The following is a 21,782-nucleotide window of genomic DNA, read 5'->3' on the forward strand; positions in this document are numbered from 1 at the left end:
TGTCACCTACCAGACCATGTGGCAGGGGGTTGTCACCTACCAGACCATGTGGCAGGGTTGTCACCTAAATCAAATCAAAAATCAAATCAAATCAAATTTATTTATATAGCCCTTCGTACATCAGCTGAAATCTCAAAGTGCTGTACAGAAACCCAGCCTAAAACCCCAAACAGCAAGCAATGCATGTGAAAGAAGCACGGTGGCTGGGAAAAACTCCCTAGGAAAAACTCCTGAGAAAGGCCAAAAACCTAGGAAGAAACCTAGAGAGGAACCAGGCTATGAGGGGTGGCCAGTCCTCTTCTGGCTGTGCCGGGTGGATATTATAACAGAACATGGTCAAGATGTTAAAATGTTCGTAAATGACCAGCATGGTCAAATAATAATAATCATAGTAATTGTCGAGGGTGCAACAAGCACGTCCGGTGAACAGGTCAGGGTTCCGTAGCCGCAGGCAGAACAGTTGAAACTGGAGCAGCAGCATGGCCAGGTGGACTGGGGACAGCAAGGAGTCATCATGCCAGGTAGTCCTGAGGCATGGTCCTAGGGCTCAGGTCCTCCGAGAGAAAGAAAGAAAGAGAGAAAGAGAGAATTAGAGAGAGCATATTTACGTTCACACAGGACACCGGATAAGACAAGAGAATACTCCAGATGTAACAGACTGACCCTAGCCCCCCGACACATAAACTACTGCAGCATAAATACAGGAGGCTGAGACAGGAGGGATCAGAAGACACTGTGGCCCCATCCGATGATACCCCCGGACAGGGCCAAACAGGCAGGATATAACCCCACCCACTTTGCCAAAGCACAGCCCCCACACCACTAGAGGGATATCTACAACCACCAACTTACCGTCCGAAGACAAGGCCGAGTATAGCCCACAAAGATCTCCGCCACGGCACAACCCAAGGGGGGGGCGCCAACCCAGACAGGAAGACCACGTCAGTGGCTCAACCTACTCAAGTGACGCACCCCTCCCATGGACGGCATGGAAGAACACCAGTAAGTCAGTGACTCAGCCCCTGTAAAAGGGTTAAAGGCAGAGAATCCCAGTGGGAAGAGGGGAACCGACAAGGCAGAGACAGCAAGGGCGGTTCGTTGCTCCAGCCTTTCCGTTCACCTTCACACTCCTGGGCCAGACTATACTTAATCATAGGACCTACTGAAGAGATAAGTCTTCAGTAAAGACTTAAAGGTTGAGACTGAGTCTGCGTCTCTCACATGGGTAGGCAGACCATTCCATAAAAATGGAGCTCTATAGGAGAAAGCCCTACCTCCAGCCGTTTGCTTAGAAATTCTAGGGACAATTAGGAGGCCTGCGTCTTGTGACCGTAGCGTACGTGTAGGTATGTACGGCAGGACCAAATCGGAAAGATAGGTAGGAGCAAGCCCATGTAATGCTTTGTAGGTTAGCAGTAAAACCTTGAAATCAGCCCTTGCCTTAACAGGAAGCCAGTGTAGGGAGGCTAGCACTGGAGTAATATGATCAAATTTTTTGGTTCTAGTCAGGATTCTAGCAGCCGTATTTAGCACTAACTGAAGTTTGTTTAGTGCTTTATCCGGGTAGCCGGAAAGTAGAGCATTGCAGTAGTCGAGCCTAGAAGTAACAAAAGCATGGATTAATTTTTCTGCGTCATTTTTGGACAGAAAGTTTCTGATTTTTGCAATGTTACGTAGATGGAAAAAAGCTGTCCTTGAAGCAGTCTTGATATGTTCTTCAAAAGAGAGATCAGGGTCCAGAGTAACGCCGAGGTCCTTCACAGTTTTATTTGAGACGACTGTACAACCATCCAGATTAATTGTCAGATTCAACAGAAGATCTCTTTGTTTCTTGGGACCTAGGACAAGCATCTCTGTTTTGTCAGAGTTTAAAAGTAGAAAATTTGCAGCCATTCACTTCCTTATGTCTGAAACACAGGCTTCTAGCGAGGGCAATTTTGGGGCTTCACCATGTTTCATTGAAATGTACAGCTGTGTGTCGTCCGCATAGCAGTGAAATTTAACATTATGTTTTCTAATGACATCCCCAAGAGGTAAAATATATAGTGAAAACAATAGTGGTCCTAGAACGGAACCTTGAGGAACACCGAAATTTACAATTGATTTGTCAGAGGACGAACCATTCACAGAGACAAACTGATATCTTTCCGACAGATAAGATCTAAACCAGGCCAGAACTTGTCCATGTAGACCAATTTGGGTTTCCAATCTCTCCAAAAGAATGTGGTGATCGATGGTATCAAAAGCGGCACTAAGACCTAGGAGCATGAGGACAGATGCAGAGCCTCGGTCTGTCGTCATTAAAAGGTCATTTACCACCATCACAAGTGCAGTCTCAGTGCTATGATGGGGTCTAAAACCAGACTGAAGCGTTTCGTATACATTGTTTGTCTTCAGGAAGGCAGTGAGTTGCTGCGCAACTTACCAGACCATGTGGCAGGGGGCTGTCACCTACCAGACCATGTGGCAGGGGGTTGTCACCTACCAGACCATGTGGCAGGGGGTTGTCACCTACCAGACCATGTGGCAGGGGGCTGTCACCTACCAGTAACATAACAAGTTCTGTTTTCTTAGTTCTTCTGTATGACATATATTTATAACACCCCTGGGCTGACAGTATAATTAACAAAGTGGCAGAGTGTAATCTAAACCTAAGCACTCCACAACAGGGTGTGTGTGTGTGTGTGTGTGTGTGTGTGTGTGTGTGTGTGTGTGTGTGTGTGTGTGTGTGCGCGTGTGTGCGCGTGTGAGTGTCCATGTACAAGTATGTGCTGTGTGCTGTGTGCATACAGTAAATGTGTAAAGCTGTGTGTGTGTGAGAGAGAGAGAGAGAGAGAGAGAGAGAGAGAGAGAGAGAGAGAGATGTGCAGCTCTCTGAGTGACCTTGTCTGCTGCCCTGGTGAGTAGGGTTGACAGGTCTCCAATATGGTTGCTCTGTGTCACAGCCTACCCTGTCAATCCATTGATCCAGACCTCAGCAGCTACAGTGCACTACATACACACTTACACTGGGACACTGGGAGAGAGCTCAATCACCAGCATGTCATATCCTGCATTCTTCTTAGTTAATAAGGTTGAATCAGTCACTGGTTAGCTAGGTAGCATATAGGCTATCCTATCTGGACAAGACAAATGTTTGATTACAAGTTTTCTCTGTGTGTGTGTGTGTGTGTGTGTGTGTGTGTGTGTGTGTGTGTGTGTGTGTGTGTGTGTGTGTGTGTGTGTGTGTGTGTGTGTGTGTGTGTGTGTGTGTGTGTGTGTGAGACAAGCCTGTTAATCACCTCTCCAGCGTCTGCATAGCGTTGAGGTTGTTGAGGGGATTATCTGTGTGCATTCACCTCTGTGGCAGTACCACCATCTAGAGGTAGTCATGTGTAATTCTAAACTGGGTGCGTCGATCCCTGAATGCTAATTGGCTGACAGCCGTGATATATCATGGGTATGACAAAACTGTTATTTTATTGCTCTAATTACGTTGGTAACCAGTTTATAATAGCAATAAGGCACCTCGGGGTGTTGTGATATATGGCCAATATACACTATACAGTGCATTCAGAAAGTATTCAGACCCCTTGACTTTTTCCACATTTTGTTAGGTTACAGTCTTATTCTAAAATTGATTAAATAGTTTTTCCCTCATCAGTCTGCACACAATACCCCATAATGACAAAGCAAAACCAGGATTTTTTAAATGTTTGCTAATTTATAAAATATAGAAAACTGAAATACTGAAGTATTCAGATCCACAGCCTTGAGTCTTCTTTGGTATGACGCTACAAACTTGCCACACCTGTATTTGGGGAGTTTCTCACATTCTTCTCTGCAGATCCTCTCAAGCTCTGTCAGGTTGGATGGGGAGCATCGCTGCACAGCTATTTTTAGGTCTCTCCAGAGATGTTTGATCGGGTTCAAGTCCGAGCTCTGGCTGGGCCACTCAAGGACATTCAGGGAATTGTTCTGAAGCCACTCCTGCGTTGTCTTGACTGTGTGCTTAGGGTCGTTGGTCTGTTGGAAGGTGAACCTTCGCCCCAGTCTGAGGTCCTGAGCGTTCTGAAGCAGGTTTTCATCAAGGATCTCTCTGTACTTTGCTATGTTCATCTTTCCCTCGATCCTGACTAGTCTCACAGTCACTGCCGCTGAAAAACAACCCCACAGTATGATGCTGCCACCACCATGCTTCATCGTAGGGATGGTGCCAGGTTTCCTCCAGAACTCCAAGCGGGCTGTCATGTGCCTTTTATTAAGGAGTGCTTCCGTCTGGCCACTCTACCATAAAGGCCTGATTAATGGAGTGCTGCAGAGATGGTTGTCCTTCTGGAAGCTTCTCCCATTTCCACAGAGGAACTCTAGTGCTCTGTCAGAGTGAACATCGGGTTCTTGGTCATCTCCCTGACCAAGGCCCTTACTCCTGATTGCTCAGTTTGGTAGTGCTGCCAGCTCTAGGAAGAGTCCTGGTGGTTCCAAACTTCTTCCATTTAAGAATAATGGAGGCCACTGTGTTCTTGGGGACCTTCAATGCTGCAGAAATGTTTTGGTACCCTTCCCCAGATCTGTGCCTCGACACAATCCTGTCTCGGAGCTACGGACAATTCCTTCGACCTCATGGCTTGGTTTTTGCTCTGACTTGCACTGTCAACTGTGGTACCTTATATAGACAGGCGTGTGCCTTTCCAAATCATGTCCAATCAATTGAATTTACGACAGGTGGACTCCAATCAAGTTGTAGAAACATCTCAAGGATGATCAAAGGAAACAGGATGCACCTGAGCTCAATTTCGAGTCTCATAGCAAAGAGTCTGAATACTATGTAAATAAGGTATTTCCGTCATATTTAATACATTTGCAAAAATGTCTAAAAACCTGTTTTTCCTTCGTCATTATGCGATATAGTGTGTAGATTGCTGAGAAATGTTTTTTGTATATACATTTTAGAATAAGGCTGTAACGTAACAAAATGTGGAAAAAGTCAAAGGGTCTGAATACTTTCCAAAGGCACTATATGTACAAAAGTATGTGGACACCCCTTCAAATTAGTGGATTCGGCTATTTCAGCCACACCGTTGATGACAGGTGTATAAAATCGAGCACATAGCCATGCAAACTCCATAGACAAACATTGGCAGTAGAATGGCCTTACTCAAGAGCTCAGTGACTTTCAACGTGGCACCGTTATAGTGCCACCTTACCAACAAGTCTGTTCGTAAAATGTCTGCCCTGTTAGAGCTACCCCTGTCAACTGTAAGTGCTATTATTGTGAAGTGGAAACGTCCATGAGCAACAACTGCTCAGCCACGATGAATTTTTCGGCCACACAAGCTCACAGAACGGGACCGCTGACTGCTGAAGCACGTAGCATGTAAACATTGTTGCAGAACTGCCTCTGGAAGCAACGTCACCACAATAACTTTTTGTCGGGAGCTTCATGAATTGGGTTTCCATGGCCGAGCAGCCGAACACAAGCCTAAGATCACCATGCACAATGCCAAGTGTCGGCTGGAGTGGTGTAAAGCTCACTGGAGTGATGAATCACGCTTCACAATCTGGCAGTCCGACGGATGAATCTTAGTTTGACGGATGCCAGGAGAACGCTACCTGCACCAATGCATAGTGCCAACTGTAAAGTTTGGTGGAGGAGGAATAATGGTATGGGGCTGTTTTTCATGGTTCCGGCTAGGCAAATTAGTTTCATTGAAGGGAAATCTTAACTCTACAGCATACGATGACATTGTAGATGATTTTGTGCTTCCAACTTTGTGGCAACAGTTTGGTCATATATTGGCCATATATTGGCCATATACCGCACCCCCCCGGGCCTTGTTGCTTAAATGACACCCCTGCAGCACTGGACATTCCCTCCCAGCTGTATGGGGTTTGGAGTAGCACTAGACTGTTCCATTCCCTCCCAGCTGTATGGGGGTTGGAGTAGCACTAGACTGTTCCATTCCCTCCCAGCTAGGGTGTTTGGAGTAGCACTAGACTGTTCCATTCCCTCCCAGCTGTATGGGGGTTGGAGTAGCACTAGACTGTTCCATTCCCTCCCAGCTGTATGGGGGTTGGAGTAGCACTAGACTGTTCCATTCCCTCCCAGCTTTAGGGTGTTTGGAGTATCACTAGACTGTTCCATTCCCTCCAAGCTGTATGGGGGTTGGAGTAGCACTAGACTGTTCCATTCCCTCCCAGCTGTATGGGGTTTGGAGTAGCACTAGACTGCTCCATTCCCTCCCAGCTAGGGTGTTTGGAGTAGCACTAAACTGTTCCATTCCCTCCCAGCTGTATGGGGTTTGGAGTAGCACTAGACTGTTCCATTCCCTCCCAGCTAGGGTGTTTGGAGTAGCACTAGACTGTTCCATTCCCTCCCAGCTGAATGGGGGTTGGAGTAGCACTAGACTGTTCCATTCCCTCCCAGCTAGGGTGTTTGGAGTAGCACTAGACTGTTCCATTCCCTCCCAGCTGTATGGGGGTTGGAGTAGCACTAGACTGTTCCATTCCCTCCCAGCTGTATGGGGGTTGGAGTAGCACTAGACTGTTCCATTCCCTCCCAGCTTTAGGGTGTTTGGAGTATCACTAGACTGTTCCATTCCCTCCAAGCTGTATGGGGGTTGGAGTAGCACTAGACTGTTCCATTCCCTCCCAGCTGTATGGGGTTTGGAGTAGCACTAGACTGCTCCATTCCCTCCCAGCTAGGGTGTTTGGAGTAGCACTAAACTGTTCCATTCCCTCCCAGCTGTATGGGGTTTGGAGTAGCACTAGACTGTTCCATTCCCTCCCAGCTAGGGTGTTTGGAGTAGCACTAGACTGTTCCATTCCCTCCCAGCTGAATGGGGGTTGGAGTAGCACTAGACTGTTCCAGTCCCTCCCAGCTCTATGGGGGTTGGAGTAGCACTAGACTGTTCCATTCCCTCCAAGCTAGGGTGTTTGGAGTAGCACTAGACTGTTCCATTCCCTCCAAGCTGTATGGGGGTTGGAGTAGCACTAGAATGTTCCATTCCCTCCCATCTGTATGGGGTTTGGAGTAGCACTAGACTGTTCCATTCCCTCCCAGCTAGGGTGTTTGGAGTAGCACTAGACTGTTCCATTCCCTCCCAGCTGTATGGGGGTTGGAGTAGCACTAGACTGTTCCATTCCCTCCCAGCTAGGGTGTTTGGAGTAGCACTAGACTGTTCCATTCCCTCCCAGCTGTATGGGGGTTGGAGTAGCACTAGACTGTTCCATTCCCTCCCAGCTGTATGGGGGTTAGAGTAGCACTAGACTGTTCCATTCCCTCCAAGCTAGGGTGTTTGGAGTAGCACTAGACTGTTCCATTCCCTCCCAGCTGTATGGGGGTTGGTGTAGCACTAGACTGTTCCATTCCCTCCCAGCTGTATGGGGTTTGGAGTAGCACTAGACTGTTCCATTCCCTCCCAGCTAGGGTGTTTGGAGTAGAACTAAACTGTTCCATTCCCTCCCAGCTGTATGGGGTTTGGAGTAGCACTAGACTGTTCCATTCCCTCCCAGCTAGGGTGTTTGGAGTAGCACTAGACTGTTCCATTCCCTCCCAGCTGTATGGGGGTTGGAGTAGCACTAGACTGTTCCATTCCCTCCCAGCTAGGGTGTTTGGAGTAGCACTAGACTGTTCCATTCCCTCCCAGCTGAATGGGGGTTGGAGTAGCACTAGACTGTTCCAGTCCCTCCCAGCTCTATGGGGGTTGGAGTAGCACTAGACTGTTCCATTCCCTCCAAGCTAGGGTGTTTGGAGTAGCACTAGACTGTTCCATTCCCTCCAAGCTGTATGGGGGTTGGAGTAGCACTAGACTGTTCCATTCCCTCCCAGCTGTATGGGGTTTGGAGTAGCACTAGACTGTTCCATTCCCTCCCAGCTAGGGTGTTTGGAGTAGCACTAGACTGTTCCATTCCCTCCCAGCTGTATGGGGGTTGGAGTAGCACTAGACTGTTCCATTCCCTCCCAGCTAGGGTGTTTGGAGTAGCACTAGACTGTTCCATTCCCTCCCAGCTGTATGGGGGTTGGAGTAGCACTAGACTGTTCCATTCCCTCCCAGCTGTATGGGGGTTGGAGTAGCACTAGACTGTTCCATTCCCTCCAAGCTAGGGTGTTTGGAGTAGCACTAGACTGTTCCATTCCCTCCCAGCTGTATGGGGGTTGGAGTAGCACTAGACTGTTCCATTCCCTCCCAGCTGTATGGTGTTTGGAGTAGCACTAGACTGTTCCATTCCCTCCCAGCTGTATGGGGTTTGGAGTAGCACTAGACTGTTCCATTCCCTCCCAGCTAGGGTGTTTGGAGTAGCACTAGACTGTTCCATTCCCTCCAAGCTAGGGTGTTTGGAGTAGCACTAGACTGTTCCATTCCCTCCCAGCTGTATGGGGGTTGGAGTAGCACTAGACTGTTCCATTCCCTCCCAGCTGTATGGGGGTTGGAGTAGCACTAGACTGTTCCATTCCCTCCCAGCTGTATGGGGGTTGGAGTAGCACTAGACTGTTCCATTCCCTCCCAGCTGTATGGGGGTTGGAGTAGCACTAGACTGTCCCATTCCCTCCCAGCTGTATGGGGGTTGGAGTAGCACTAGACTGTTCCATTCCCTCCCAGCTGTATGGGGGTTGGAGTAGCACTAGACTGTTCCATTCCCTCCAAGCTAGGGTGTTTGGAGTAGCACTAGACTGTTCCATTCCCTCCCAGCTGTATGGGGGTTGGAGTAGCACTAGACTGTTCCATTCCCTCCCAGCTAGGGGGTTTGGAGTAGCACTAGACTGTTCCATTCCCTCCAAGCTAGGGTGTTTGGAGTAGCACTAGACTGTTCCATTCCCTCCCAGCTGTATGGGGGTTGGAGTAGCACTAGACTGTTCCATTCCCTCCCAGCTGTATGGGGGTTGGAGTAGCACTAGACTGTTCCATTCCCTCCCAGCTGTATGGGGGTTGGAGTAGCACTAGACTGTTCCATTCCCTCCCAGCTGTATGGGGGTTGGAGTAGCACTAGACTGTCCCATTCCCTCCCAGCTGTATGGGGGTTGGAGTAGCACTAGACTGTCCCATTCCCTCCCAGCTGTATGGGGGTTGGAGTAGCATTAGGCTGTTCCATTCCCTCCCAGCTAGGGTGTTTGGAGTAGCACTAGACTGTTCCATTCCCTCCAAGCTGTATGGGGGTTGGAGTAGCACTAGACTGTCCCATTCCCTCCCAGCTGTATGGGGGTTGGAGTAGCACTAGACTGTCCCATTCCCTCCCAGCTGTATGGGGGTTGGAGTAGCACTAGACTGTTCCATTCCCTCCCAGCTAGGGTGTTTGGAGTAGCACTAGACTGTTCCATTCCCTCCCAGCTGTATGGGGGTTGGAGTAGCACTAGACTGTTCCATTCCCTCCCAGCTGTATGGGGGTTGGAGTAGCACTAGACTGTTCCATTCCCTCCCAGCTTTAGGGTGTTTGGAGTATCACTAGACTGTTCCATTCCCTCCAAGCTGTATGGGGGTTGGAGTAGCACTAGACTGTTCCATTCCCTCCCAGCTGTATGGGGTTTGGAGTAGCACTAGACTGCTCCATTCCCTCCCAGCTAGGGTGTTTGGAGTAGCACTAAACTGTTCCATTCCCTCCCAGCTGTATGGGGTTTGGAGTAGCACTAGACTGTTCCATTCCCTCCCAGCTAGGGTGTTTGGAGTAGCACTAGACTGTTCCATTCCCTCCCAGCTGAATGGGGGTTGGAGTAGCACTAGACTGTTCCATTCCCTCCCAGCTAGGGTGTTTGGAGTAGCACTAGACTGTTCCATTCCCTCCCAGCTGTATGGGGGTTGGAGTAGCACTAGACTGTTCCATTCCCTCCCAGCTGTATGGGGGTTGGAGTAGCACTAGACTGTTCCATTCCCTCCCAGCTTTAGGGTGTTTGGAGTATCACTAGACTGTTCCATTCCCTCCAAGCTGTATGGGGGTTGGAGTAGCACTAGACTGTTCCATTCCCTCCCAGCTGTATGGGGTTTGGAGTAGCACTAGACTGCTCCATTCCCTCCCAGCTAGGGTGTTTGGAGTAGCACTAAACTGTTCCATTCCCTCCCAGCTGTATGGGGTTTGGAGTAGCACTAGACTGTTCCATTCCCTCCCAGCTAGGGTGTTTGGAGTAGCACTAGACTGTTCCATTCCCTCCCAGCTGTATGGGGGTTGGAGTAGCACTAGACTGTTCCATTCCCTCCCAGCTGTATGGGGGTTGGAGTAGCACTAGACTGTTCCATTCCCTCCAAGCTAGGGTGTTTGGAGTAGCACTAGACTGTTCCATTCCCTCCCAGCTGTATGGGGGTTGGAGTAGCACTAGACTGTTCCATTCCCTCCCAGCTAGGGTGTTTGGAGTAGCACTAGACTGTTCCATTCCCTCCCAGCTGTATGGGGTTTGGAGTAGCACTAGACTGTTCCATTCCCTCCCAGCTAGGGTGTTTGGAGTAGCACTAGACTGTTCCATTCCCTCCCAGCTGTATGGGGGTTGGAGTAGCACTAGACTGTTCCATTCCCTCCCAGCTAGGGTGTTTGGAGTAGCACTAGACTGTTCCATTCCCTCCAAGCTAGGGTGTTTGGAGTAGCACTAGACTGTTCCATTCCCTCCCAGCTGTATGGGGGTTGGAGTAGCACTAGACTGTTCCATTCCCTCCCAGCTGTATGGGGGTTGGAGTAGCACTAGACTGTTCCATTCCCTCCCAGCTGTATGGGGGTTGGAGTAGCACTAGACTGTTCCATTCCCTCCCAGCTGTATGGGGGTTGGAGTAGCACTAGACTGTCCCATTCCCTCCCAGCTGTATGGGGGTTGGAGTAGCACTAGACTGTTCCATTCCCTCCCAGCTGTATGGGGGTTGGAGTAGCACTAGACTGTTCCATTCCCTCCAAGCTAGGGTGTTTGGAGTAGCACTAGACTGTTCCATTCCCTCCCAGCTGTATGGGGGTTGGAGTAGCACTAGACTGTTCCATTCCCTCCCAGCTAGGGGGTTTGGAGTAGCACTAGACTGTTCCATTCCCTCCAAGCTAGGGTGTTTGGAGTAGCACTAGACTGTTCCATTCCCTCCCAGTTGTATGGGGGTTGGAGTAGCACTAGACTGTTCCATTCCCTCCCAGCTGTATGGGGGTTGGAGTAGCACTAGACTGTTCCATTCCCTCCCAGCTGTATGGGGGTTGGAGTAGCACTAGACTGTTCCATTCCCTCCCAGCTGTATGGGGGTTGGAGTAGCACTAGACTGTCCCATTCCCTCCCAGCTGTATGGGGGTTGGAGTAGCACTAGACTGTCCCATTCCCTCCCAGCTGTATGGGGGTTGGAGTAGCACTAGACTGTTCCATTCCCTCCCAGCTAGGGTGTTTGGAGTAGCACTAGACTGTTCCATTCCCTCCAAGCTGTATGGGGGTTGGAGTAGCACTAGACTGTCCCATTCCCTCCCAGCTGTATGGGGGTTGGAGTAGCACTAGACTGCCCCATTCCCTCCCAGCTGTATGGGGGTTGGAGTAGCACTGTGGAGAAGCATACTACTGGCAGACTCTTCACCAATGTGAAATAATTCATCAGCCTCCTTCTTGTGGCATTCTGTTGTGTACCAGTTGATACATTAAAGAGGAAGTCATGTGTTTCCCATGTTACAATCTTATGATTCCTTGGTTTTGCTAATAATGTGTTTCTCCAGCTCCAGGCTCCAGTGAGAATGCAGAGGAGCGTGTGTTTCGGGAGCGCATGCGGCCTAGGAAGAGGCAGGGTGCCGTACGAAGGAGGGTCCATCAGGTCAACGGACACAAGTTCATGGCCACATACCTACGACAGCCTACCTACTGCTCCCACTGCAGAGATTTTATATGGTGAGAGACACACACACACACACCTACGTTACCCTGTAGATACTTTATATGGTGAGAGACACACACACACCTACGTTACCCTGTAGATACTTTATATGGTGAGAGACACACACACACACACACCTACGTTACCCTGTAGATACTTTATATGGTGAGAGACACACACACACACACCTACGTTACCCTGTAGATACTTTATATGGTGAGAGACACACACACACACACCTACGTTACCCTGTAGATACTTTATATGGTGAGAGACACACACACACACACCTACGTTACCCTGTAGATACTTTATATGGTGAGAGACACACACACACACCTACGTTACCCTGTAGATGCTTTATATGGTGAGAGACACACACACACACACCTACGTTACCCTGTAGATACTTTATATGGTGAGAGACACACACACACACACCTACGTTACCCTGTAGATACTTTATATGGTGAGAGACACACACACACACACACCTACGTTACCCTGTAGATACTTTATATGGTGAGAGACACACACACACACACACCTACTGCTCCCACTGCAGAGATTTTATATGGTGAGAGACACACACACACACACCTACGTTACCCTGTAGATACTTTATATGGTGAGAGACACACACACACACACCTACGTTACCCTGTAGATACTTTATATGGTGAGAGACACACACACACACACCTACCTGCGTCAGCTTATAGAGATTTTATATGCGTGGTCATGGACGGTCGGCGCTCTTGTCTGTCAGTGTTGCCATGGAGACAGTGGGAAAAGCCCCTAGGCTAGCCATTACAGTGTGACAGTGGAAGCTTTATCCTGGATAGTCCAGCTGGTTCTCTGCTCCCCGATGGCACCAATCTACATGTACCAAGCACGCATCTGTAGTACAAGCTGACAATTCCTGCTTCCCAGGGCTTATGACCTAACAGATCACTGTAGAGCACACGGAGTCCGAGTGTCTTAAAGCTGTGAGAAGAGTCTGATCTGAACTGGGAACAGTGCCTGCCTACAGGTTGATGTTACTTTAAACAGTATCTCATTGATACAACATGAGTCTTGATGGTAGTGCACAATAGTCTTTCTCTCACTGACAAGTGCCTCCAGTTCTCTGATGAACTTTGAAACACAGAGTGTCGCTGTCAAAAGGTCCCTAACTGACTGCAGGATATTGTTGCATTTTCAGACGCTCCCATTTCCACCTGAGACTTACCCCACACCAGTGTTTTGTCAGTGTTTATGTTCATGTAAGCTCTAGTGTTATTTTTGGGGAACTGTGTTTCCATCAGGAGTGTGACACCAAAGACTTGTGAAGAGCAGAATCAACAACCTCTGCATCATCAAGACAGTTGCTTTGTGAGAAGGTGTTTACCGTGGAAGTTGTTAACCCATGTTCACAGTTAGCCATTTTTTTGTAAATGCCAGCTAATGTCAGTTTCCAGGGCCTTGGCCCCAAGTCAGAGCAGGTCAGCTGAGGCCATTGACCAGTGAGACAATGGAGATGGTCCATGGAGGTGGAAACCAAAAAGTCTGAGCCTTTTTGGTAAAACACTGTGGTAAGTCTTAGGTGGAAATTGGCCATAAGTGTAACGGGGGATAATGGTGGGACGTGTCTTCCTGACAGAGGTGATAAAGAGTGTTAGCACACAGCTGTGGCTATTTCAGGCCCAGCCTCTCCATCTTCCCTCCAACCCCTCCTCCCCCTCTCACACCCCGACTCAGCCATAACATATGGCCACATTGCCACAGTGACAGCTCTGCTAAAGGTGGCAGAACACACTGCTATGGCTCAGGAACCTGACATGTAGCACCTAGCACTGTACCTGATGAACTTATTAAATTAGACTGAGAGGCACAGTCTGTAAGAATTCCTGCTGTTCAATGGTTCAATTTCAATTAAAGTCGCACTCCAGTCTGCATTTATCACCTGATTTACTTATCCTCATGACATGGCACTAGTGGGGGGGTGGGCCTTTCCTCTTTTGTTCTCTATAGAGCCCCACGGTGGAGGTGTCATAATAGCCATAAAACCTAGTGGTCAAACAAGGAAATGGTTCCAATCGTTTTTCCACCATTCATTTTATCCAAGAGGAATTTTAGAAACACTTAAAATAATGGCTGTGCTTTGTGTAGGTTTACCCTGGCATGACGTTTTGATAACCATGTAAATCTCTCTCGGACAAAGTGACTTTTATAAATATATTCGGCTCTATTTACTCACAGATTTAAAAATGCTAATTGGCATCAAAGTAGACATCATGCAAGACTACAAATCCCTGTAATCTCCTGCACGTCATCTCTAGCTGACACCTTTGCTAACAGGTATTGTGTCAATTTAAAATGTGCGCAAGACAGTTTACAGAATTGTCAATTTAAAGAAATGTAGCCAATTTATTTAATACTAAATGTAGCTAGCTTTAGATAGTTAATCCAGAGATACTTACCTTTGCCTCGATTCGGCAGTCTCGTCCAGATCATCATGGCATTTGTAGTTCTTTATGATAGCCACATTAGCAGCTAATTACCATTTAATTTTGGGGGTGTTAATACAGGTGAATATATTGATTACAGTAGTCTTGTCCTCGAGAAATGTACATGGTTATCAAAACATCACGCCAGGGTAAGCCTACATCAAACACAGCCCTTATTTTAAGGGTTCCTAAAATCCCTTATGGGAAAAATGAATGGTGGACAAACGATTGGAACCATTTCCTTGTTTGACCGCTAGGTTTAATGGGTATTATGACTCATACTGTGGCACTCTATTGTTTCTCCATTGTTCCCCCAAGCAAGGGGGAGGCCGATGACATCAGAGGGCACCATTGACCAATTCCCTTAATGGCCGACTACATGAAGTTTGCACTAGTGTCTAAAAAACTAAATTCTGCTCAAAAAATCTTTTTTTACCTTCAAGTGTGTCCACATTACTGTATTTATACGTGGGATATTGTTTTTCAACAGGAAAAGGAAAAAATACCTTTAATTACAGTATACTTGAAACACAGTCAGGCTGTTGAAATTACAGATTGTGCCTTCAATCAGAAACATGACATTTTTTTATGTGAATGTGACAAAGCTGTGAGGGTCTTCAAATATAGCAAGGAGTTTGAAACGTGTTAAATTGGGTCAGAAAATATTTATTTTGGATCCAAACATATTCACTTCATTCTAAGCAATACCTTACAATTCCACTGATGTAACATAATAATGTTCCATTTTGAATCTGACTGTATGTTGCATTGAGTGAAATGTCAGTGAGACTATGTATCTATCTCAACAGGGGTGTGATCGGGAAACAGGGCTACCAGTGTCAAGGTAATATATCTACTTTCTCTCTCCTTACTGACAGTTTCTCTGTGTGACATCTATCTGCACACTAACATGTATTCCTATCACTCTATATGTAATAGGGCCTTTAGGGATAAGTCAGCTAACGTGTTGAAATGAAAGTGAATGACTGAGTTGTCTGGTGTCTCCTAGTGTGCACGTGTGTAGTCCATAAGCGCTGCCACGAGCTCATCATCACAAAGTGTGCTGGGATGAAGAAAGACAAAGAGGACACTACACCAGAGGAGGTAGGCATCTCTCCACATATTCGTTATTATGAGGTGAATCAATCAAGCGGTGTGACTGTGTTATCGTCAGTGCTCTTTGTCGCCCCCTGCAGGTTGGATCCCAGCGGTTCAGCGTTAATATGCCTCATAAGTTTGGTATTCACAACTTCAAAGTCCTAACCTTCTGTGACCACTGTGGATCACTACTGTGGGGCCTGCTCAGACAAGGGCTGCAATGCAAAGGTATGCCAGCACACAAGCACACACACAGGCATACACACAAACACACACACACACACACTGACATATATAAACAAATGCACTACAACTCACTACTAATCATGGACATTGAAACTATAGTGGTGTGCAATAACATTATGTACAACGCTCAGGGAAACTTGGACATTAAGGGGATGTGTAAGATTGAGTATAGGATATGCATGTGTATATGCATGTATATTTATATATACGGTGCATTCGGAAAGTATTCAGACCCCTTGACTTTTCCCACATTGTGTTATGTTACAGCCTTACTCTTTAATGAATTCATTTTTTCCCCTCATTAATCTACACACAATACCACATAATGACAAAGGTAAAATAGGTTTTACATTTTTTTGCAAATGTATTAAAAATAAAAAAACGGAAATATCACATTTACATAAGTATTCAGACCCAATACTCTGTACTTTGTTGAAGCACCTTTGGCAGCGATTACAGCCTCGGAGTCTTCTTGGGTATGACACTACAAGCTTGCCACACCTGTATTTGGGGAGTTTCTCCCATTCTTCTCTGCAGATCCTCTCAAGCTCTGTCAGGTTGGATGGTGAGCATCGCTGCACAGCTATTTTCAGGTCTCCAGAGATCGGGTTCGAGATCAAGTTCGTTTGGGTTCCAGTACGGGCTCTGGCTGGGCCACTCAAGGACATTCAGAGACTTGTCCCGAAGCCTCTTCTGCATTGTCTTGGCTGTGTGCTTGGGGTCGTTGTCCTGTTGGAAGGTGAATTTTCGCCCAAGTCTGAGGTCCTGAGAGCTCTGGAGCAGGTTTTCATCAAGGGTCTCTCTGTACTTTGCTCCGTTCATCTTTCACTCGATCCTGACTAGTTTCCCAGTCCCTGCCGCAGAAAACTATCCCCACTGCATGATGCTGCCACCACCATGCTTCACCATAGAGTTGGTGCTAGGTTTCCTCCAGATGTGACGCTTTCCATTCAGGCCAAGGACTTCAATCTTGGTTTCATCAGCCCTGAGAATCTTGTTTCTCATGGTCTGAGAGTCCTTTAGGTGCCTTTTGACAAACTCCAAGCGGGCTGTCATGTACCTTTTACTGAGGAGTGGCTTCCGTCTTGCCACTCTACCATAAAGGCCTGATTGGTGGAGTGCTTCAGAGATGGTTGTCCTTCTGGAAGCTTCTCCCATCTCCACAGAGGAACTCTAGAGCTCTTTCAGAGTGACCATCGGGTTCTTGGTCACCTCCCTGACCAATGCCCTTCTCCCACGATTGCTCAGTTTGGCCGGGCGGCCAGCTCTAGGAAGAGTCTTGGTGGTTCCAAACTTCTTCCATTTAAAAATGATGGAGGCCACTGTGTTCTTGGGGACCTTCAATGCTGTAGAAATGTTTTGGTACCCTTCCCCAGATCTGTACCTCGACACAATCCTTGTCTTGGAGCTCTACGGACAATCCATTTGACCTCATGGCTTGGTTTTTGCTCTGACATGCACTGTAAACTGTGGGACCTTATATAGACAGGTGTATGCCTTTCCAAATCATGTCCAATCAACTGAATTTACCACAGGTGGACTCCAATCAAGTTGTAGAAACATCTCATGGTCATCTCATTTCTATTTTTTTTATATACACTGCTCCAAAAAATAAAGGGAACACTAAAATAACACATCCTAGATCTGAATGAATGAAATAATCTTATTAAATACTTTTTTCTTTACATAGTTGAATGTGCTGACAACAAATCACACAAAAATAATCAATGGAAATCCAATTTATCAACCCATGGAGGTCTGGATTTGGAGTCACACTCAAAATTAAAGTGGAAAACCACACTACAGGCCGATCCAACTTTGATGTAATGTCCTTAAAACAAGTCCAAATGAGGCTCAGTAGTGTGTGTGGCCTCCACGTGCCTGTATGACCTCCCTACAACGCCTGGGCATGCTCCTGATGAGATGGCGGATGGTCTCCTGAGGGATCTCCTCCCAGACCTGGACTAAAGCATCCGCCAACTCCTGGACAGTCTGTGGTGCAACGTGGCGTTGGTGGATGGAGCGAGACATGATGTCCCAGATGTGCTCAATTGGATTCAGGTCTGGGGAACGGGCGGGCCAGTCCATAGCATCAATGCCTTCCTCTTGCAGGAACTGCTGGCATACTCCAGCCACATGAGGTCTAGCATTGTCTTGCATTAGGAGGAACCCAGGGCCAACCGCACCAGCATATGGTCTCACAAGGGGTCTGAGGATCTCATCTCGGTACCTAATGGCAGTCAGGCTACCTCTGGCGAGCACATGGAGGGCTGTGCGGCCCCCCAAAGAAATGCCACCCCACACCATGACTGACCCACTGCCAAACCAGTCATGCTGGAGGATGTTGCAGACAGCAGAACGTTCTCCACGGCGTCTCTAGACTCTGTCACGTCTGTCACGTGCTCAGTGTGAACCTGCTTTCATCTGTGAAGAGCACAGGGCGCCAGTGGCGAATTTGCCAATCTTGGTGTTCTCTGGCAAATGCCAAACGTCCTGCACGGTGTTGGGCTGTAAGCACAACCCCCACCTGTGGACGTCGGGCCCTCATACCACCCTCATGGAGTCTGTTTCTGACCGTTTGAGCAGACACATGCACATTTGTGGCCTGCTGGAGGTCATTTTGCAGGGCTCTGGCAGTGCTCCTCCTGCTCCTCCTTGCACAAAGGCGGAGGTAGCGGTCCTGCTGCTGGGTTGTTGCCCTCCTACGGCCTCCTCCACGTCTCCTGATGTACTGGCCTGTATATATGTATACTTAAAAAATATATGGGGGATTAGAAATTATGCAGACGATTACATTGATGGAAGCTACAATCTATCTGCAATATGAAAGCTGATCTACTGCCCCCAAAAACAACAAATTATAATAAAAAAAGATTGAATATAGGAGGGACAGCTATGTAATGTGGAAAGGAGGGATAAGAGTCATTAAGCTGTCATTCTTGTTTTGTTTTTTCATGAATGTGTATGTTTGATGTTATGTCTGATCTTTGCCATGTCATTCACATTTCACAGTGCATTTTCTTGTACGTAAAGTAAATATCTGTGAAAATCAGACAATAAAGAAATCTAATCTAACATACTGTACGTAGTACACTCTCACAACATTTGGTACTTGCCAAGAAGATTGTGATGCAGTCCAATAGCATGGATTCTCTCTGTTTGCAAGGTGAATGTACATGTGGTGTAACCATGGTCTCTCTCAGTCTGCAAGGTGAATGTACATGTGGTGTAACCATGGTCTCTCTCAGTCTGCAAGGTGAATGTACATGTGGTGTAACCATGGTCTCTCTCAGTCTGCAAGGTGAATGTACATGTGGTGTAACCATGGTCTCTCTCAGTCTGCAAGGTGAATGTACATGTGGTGTAACCATGGTCTCTCTCAGTCTGCAAGGTGAATGTACATGTGGTGTAACCATGGTCTCTCTCAGTCTGCAAGGTGAATGTACATGTGGTGTAACCATGGTCTCTCTCAGTCTGCAAGGTGAATGTACATGTGGTGTAACCATGGTCTCTCTCTCAGTCTGCAAGGTGAATGTACACAGACGCTGTGAAAGTAACGTGGCCCCTAACTGTGGGGTGGACGCGAGGGGAATTGCCAAGGTTCTGTCTGACCTGGGGGTCACACCAGACAAGATCTCCAGCAGTGCCCAGAGGAGGAAAAAGGTCAGAGAAACCGCCATGAGCAAAGGGACACTTCCAGTGTCAGGGGGCACTGCCAGGGGCATGGGGCAGGGGCGAGAGGTAGGGGGCATGGGCGAGGAGCAGGGGCATGGGGCAGGGGCGAGAGAAAGGGGTATGGGGCAGGGGCAGGGGTATGGGGTATGGGCGAGGAGCAGGGGCATGTGGCAGGGGCAGGGGCGAGAGAAAGGGGTATGGGCGAGGAGCAGGGGCATGGGGCAGGGGCGAGAGGTAGGGGGCATGGGCATGGGCGAGGAGCAGGGGCATGGGGCAGGGGCGAGAGAAAGGGGTATGGGCGAGGAGCAGGGGCATGGGGCAGGGGCAGGGGCGAGAGAAAGGGGTATGGGCGAGGAGCAGGGGCATGGGGCAGGGGCAGGGGCGAGAGAAAGGGGTATGGGCGAGGAGCAGGGGCATGGGGCAGGGGCGAAGGGTAGGGGTATGGACAAGGAGCAGGGGTATGGGTAGGGGCGAGGGGTAGGGGTATGGGGTATGGGCGAGGAGCAGGGGGTAGGGGCAGGGGGTGATCAGGGCAATAATTGATGAGAATTCAGATTCAGAAAATGTTTATGTCCTCAATGAGGCAATTCATTTTACAGCAGTCACAATACATCAGAGGTGGGACCATGTCAATATTATTTGAGTCACAAGCAAGTCTCAAGTCATAAGATCCAAGTCTCAAGTCGAGTACCAAGTCAAACGGGCGAGTCTTGAGTCAATTCTAAGTTGTGCATTCTAAGAGGAAGTCAAGTGGAGTCCAGTCACCAGTTTTTCCAAGTCAAGTGTCAAGTCAAGTAAAAAAAAAAAATCGATACATGCAACTACAAATCAACTACAAATCGAGACCTTGGGACTATAAGGTTCTATCTGACATGTCAGAAATGAGTTAGTCACATATAATAGATCTTTAGATAGTTCTTCATATGTTTGTAAAGTTATATTATTTTTAAAGTCAATTTTATGTGAAAAACAATGACAACTAGAAAGTTCAATCTGCATAAATCCATTTGAAATTGGTGCTATAAGGGTCTATCTGCAATCCAATCACAAGCCTGAACAAATATAGACGGACCAATCAGAACACATCTTTGCCATCTCCCTCTAAGTATGGTCTAGGCCAGTCTAGCCAGTAAAAATGGCAGGCAAGCAACAACAAAAAAAGTAAATGATGTCACAATACTTATTTCCCTCAATAAAATGCAAATCAATTCATAACATTTTTGACATGCGTTTTTCTGGATGTTTTTGTTGTTATTCTGTCTCTCACTGTTCAAATAAACCTACCATTAAAATTATTGACTGATCATTTCTTTGTCAGTGGGCAAACGTACAAAATCAGCAGGGGATCAAATACGTTTTTCCCTCACTGTAGATGTGGTAGAGCGATGTGGTAGAGCGATGTTGTAGAGAGATGTGGTAGAGAGATGTGGTAGATAGATGTGGTAGAGAGATGTGAGAGATGGGGTAGAGAGATGTGATAGAGAGATGTGGTAGAGAGATGTGGTAGATGTGATAGAGAGATGTGGTAGAGAGATGTGGTAGAGAGATGTGGTAGATGTGGTGGAGAGATGTGGTAGAGAGATGTGCTAGAGAGATGTGCTAGAGAGATGTGCTAGAGATGTGGTAGATGTGGTGGAGAGATGTGGTAGAGAGATGTGGTAGATGTGGTAGAGAGATGTGGTAGAGAGATGTGATAGATAGATAGATGTGGTAGATAGATGTGGTAGAGAGATTTGGTAGAGAGATGTGATAGATAGATGTGGTAGAGAGATGTGGTAGATAGATGTGATAGAGAGATGTGGTAGATGTGGTGGAGAGATGTGGTAGATAGATGTGGTAGATAGATGTGGTAGAGAGATGTGGTAGAGAGATGTGGTAGAGAGATGTGGTAGAGAGATGTGGTAGATGTGATAGAGAGATGTGGTAGATGTGGTAGAGAGATGTGGTAGATGTGGTAGATGTGGTAGAGAGATGTGGTAGAGAGATGTGAGAGAGATGTTGTAGATGTGGTAGAGAGATGTGGTAGATGTGGTAGAGAGATGTGGTAGATGTGGTAGAGAGATGTGATAGAGAGATGTGGTAGATGTGGTAGATGTGGTAGATGTGGTAGAGAGATGTGGTGGATGTGGTAGAGAGATGTGGTAGATGTGGTAGAGAGATGTGGTAGAGAGATGTGATAGATAGATAGATGTGGTAGATAGATGTGGTAGAGAGATTTGGTAGAGAGATGTGATAGATAGATGTGGTAGAGAGATGTGGTAGATAGATGTGATAGAGAGATGTGGTAGATGTGGTGGAGAGATGTGGTAGATAGATGTGGTAGAGAGATGTGGTAGAGAGATGTGGTAGAGAGATGTGGTAGAGAGATGTGGTAGATGTGATAGAGAGATGTGGTAGATGTGGTAGAGAGATGTGGTAGATGTGGTAGAGAGATGTGGTAGAGAGATGTGAGAGAGATGTTGTAGATGTGGTAGAGAGATGTGGT

The 21,782-nt window shown here is 47.4% G+C and overlaps 1 protein-coding gene across 2 annotated transcripts in view; it reads left to right on the top strand.

Annotated features, from left to right (window-relative positions):
• Window positions 1-21,782, top strand: part of LOC115201530 (protein kinase C epsilon type) — a 150,908-nt gene that overhangs the window by 75,352 nt on the left and 53,774 nt on the right. The window contains exons 3-7 of one of the 2 annotated variants that reach the window (XM_029765234.1): window positions 11,635-11,803; window positions 15,088-15,122; window positions 15,288-15,382; window positions 15,475-15,604; window positions 19,143-19,285. In XM_029765234.1, the coding sequence (XP_029621094.1) occupies window positions 11,635-11,803; window positions 15,088-15,122; window positions 15,288-15,382; window positions 15,475-15,604; window positions 19,143-19,285 (572 nt within the window). Of the gene's footprint in view, window positions 1-11,634; window positions 11,804-12,281; window positions 12,367-15,087; window positions 15,123-15,287; window positions 15,383-15,474; window positions 15,605-19,142; window positions 19,286-21,782 lie in introns of those variants that run through there. The other variant, XM_029765235.1, reaches the window with a different exon arrangement.

This window comes from Salmo trutta, chromosome 10 (genome assembly GCF_901001165.1).
Source record: "Salmo trutta chromosome 10, fSalTru1.1, whole genome shotgun sequence".
NCBI lineage: Eukaryota > Metazoa > Chordata > Actinopteri > Salmoniformes > Salmonidae > Salmo > Salmo trutta.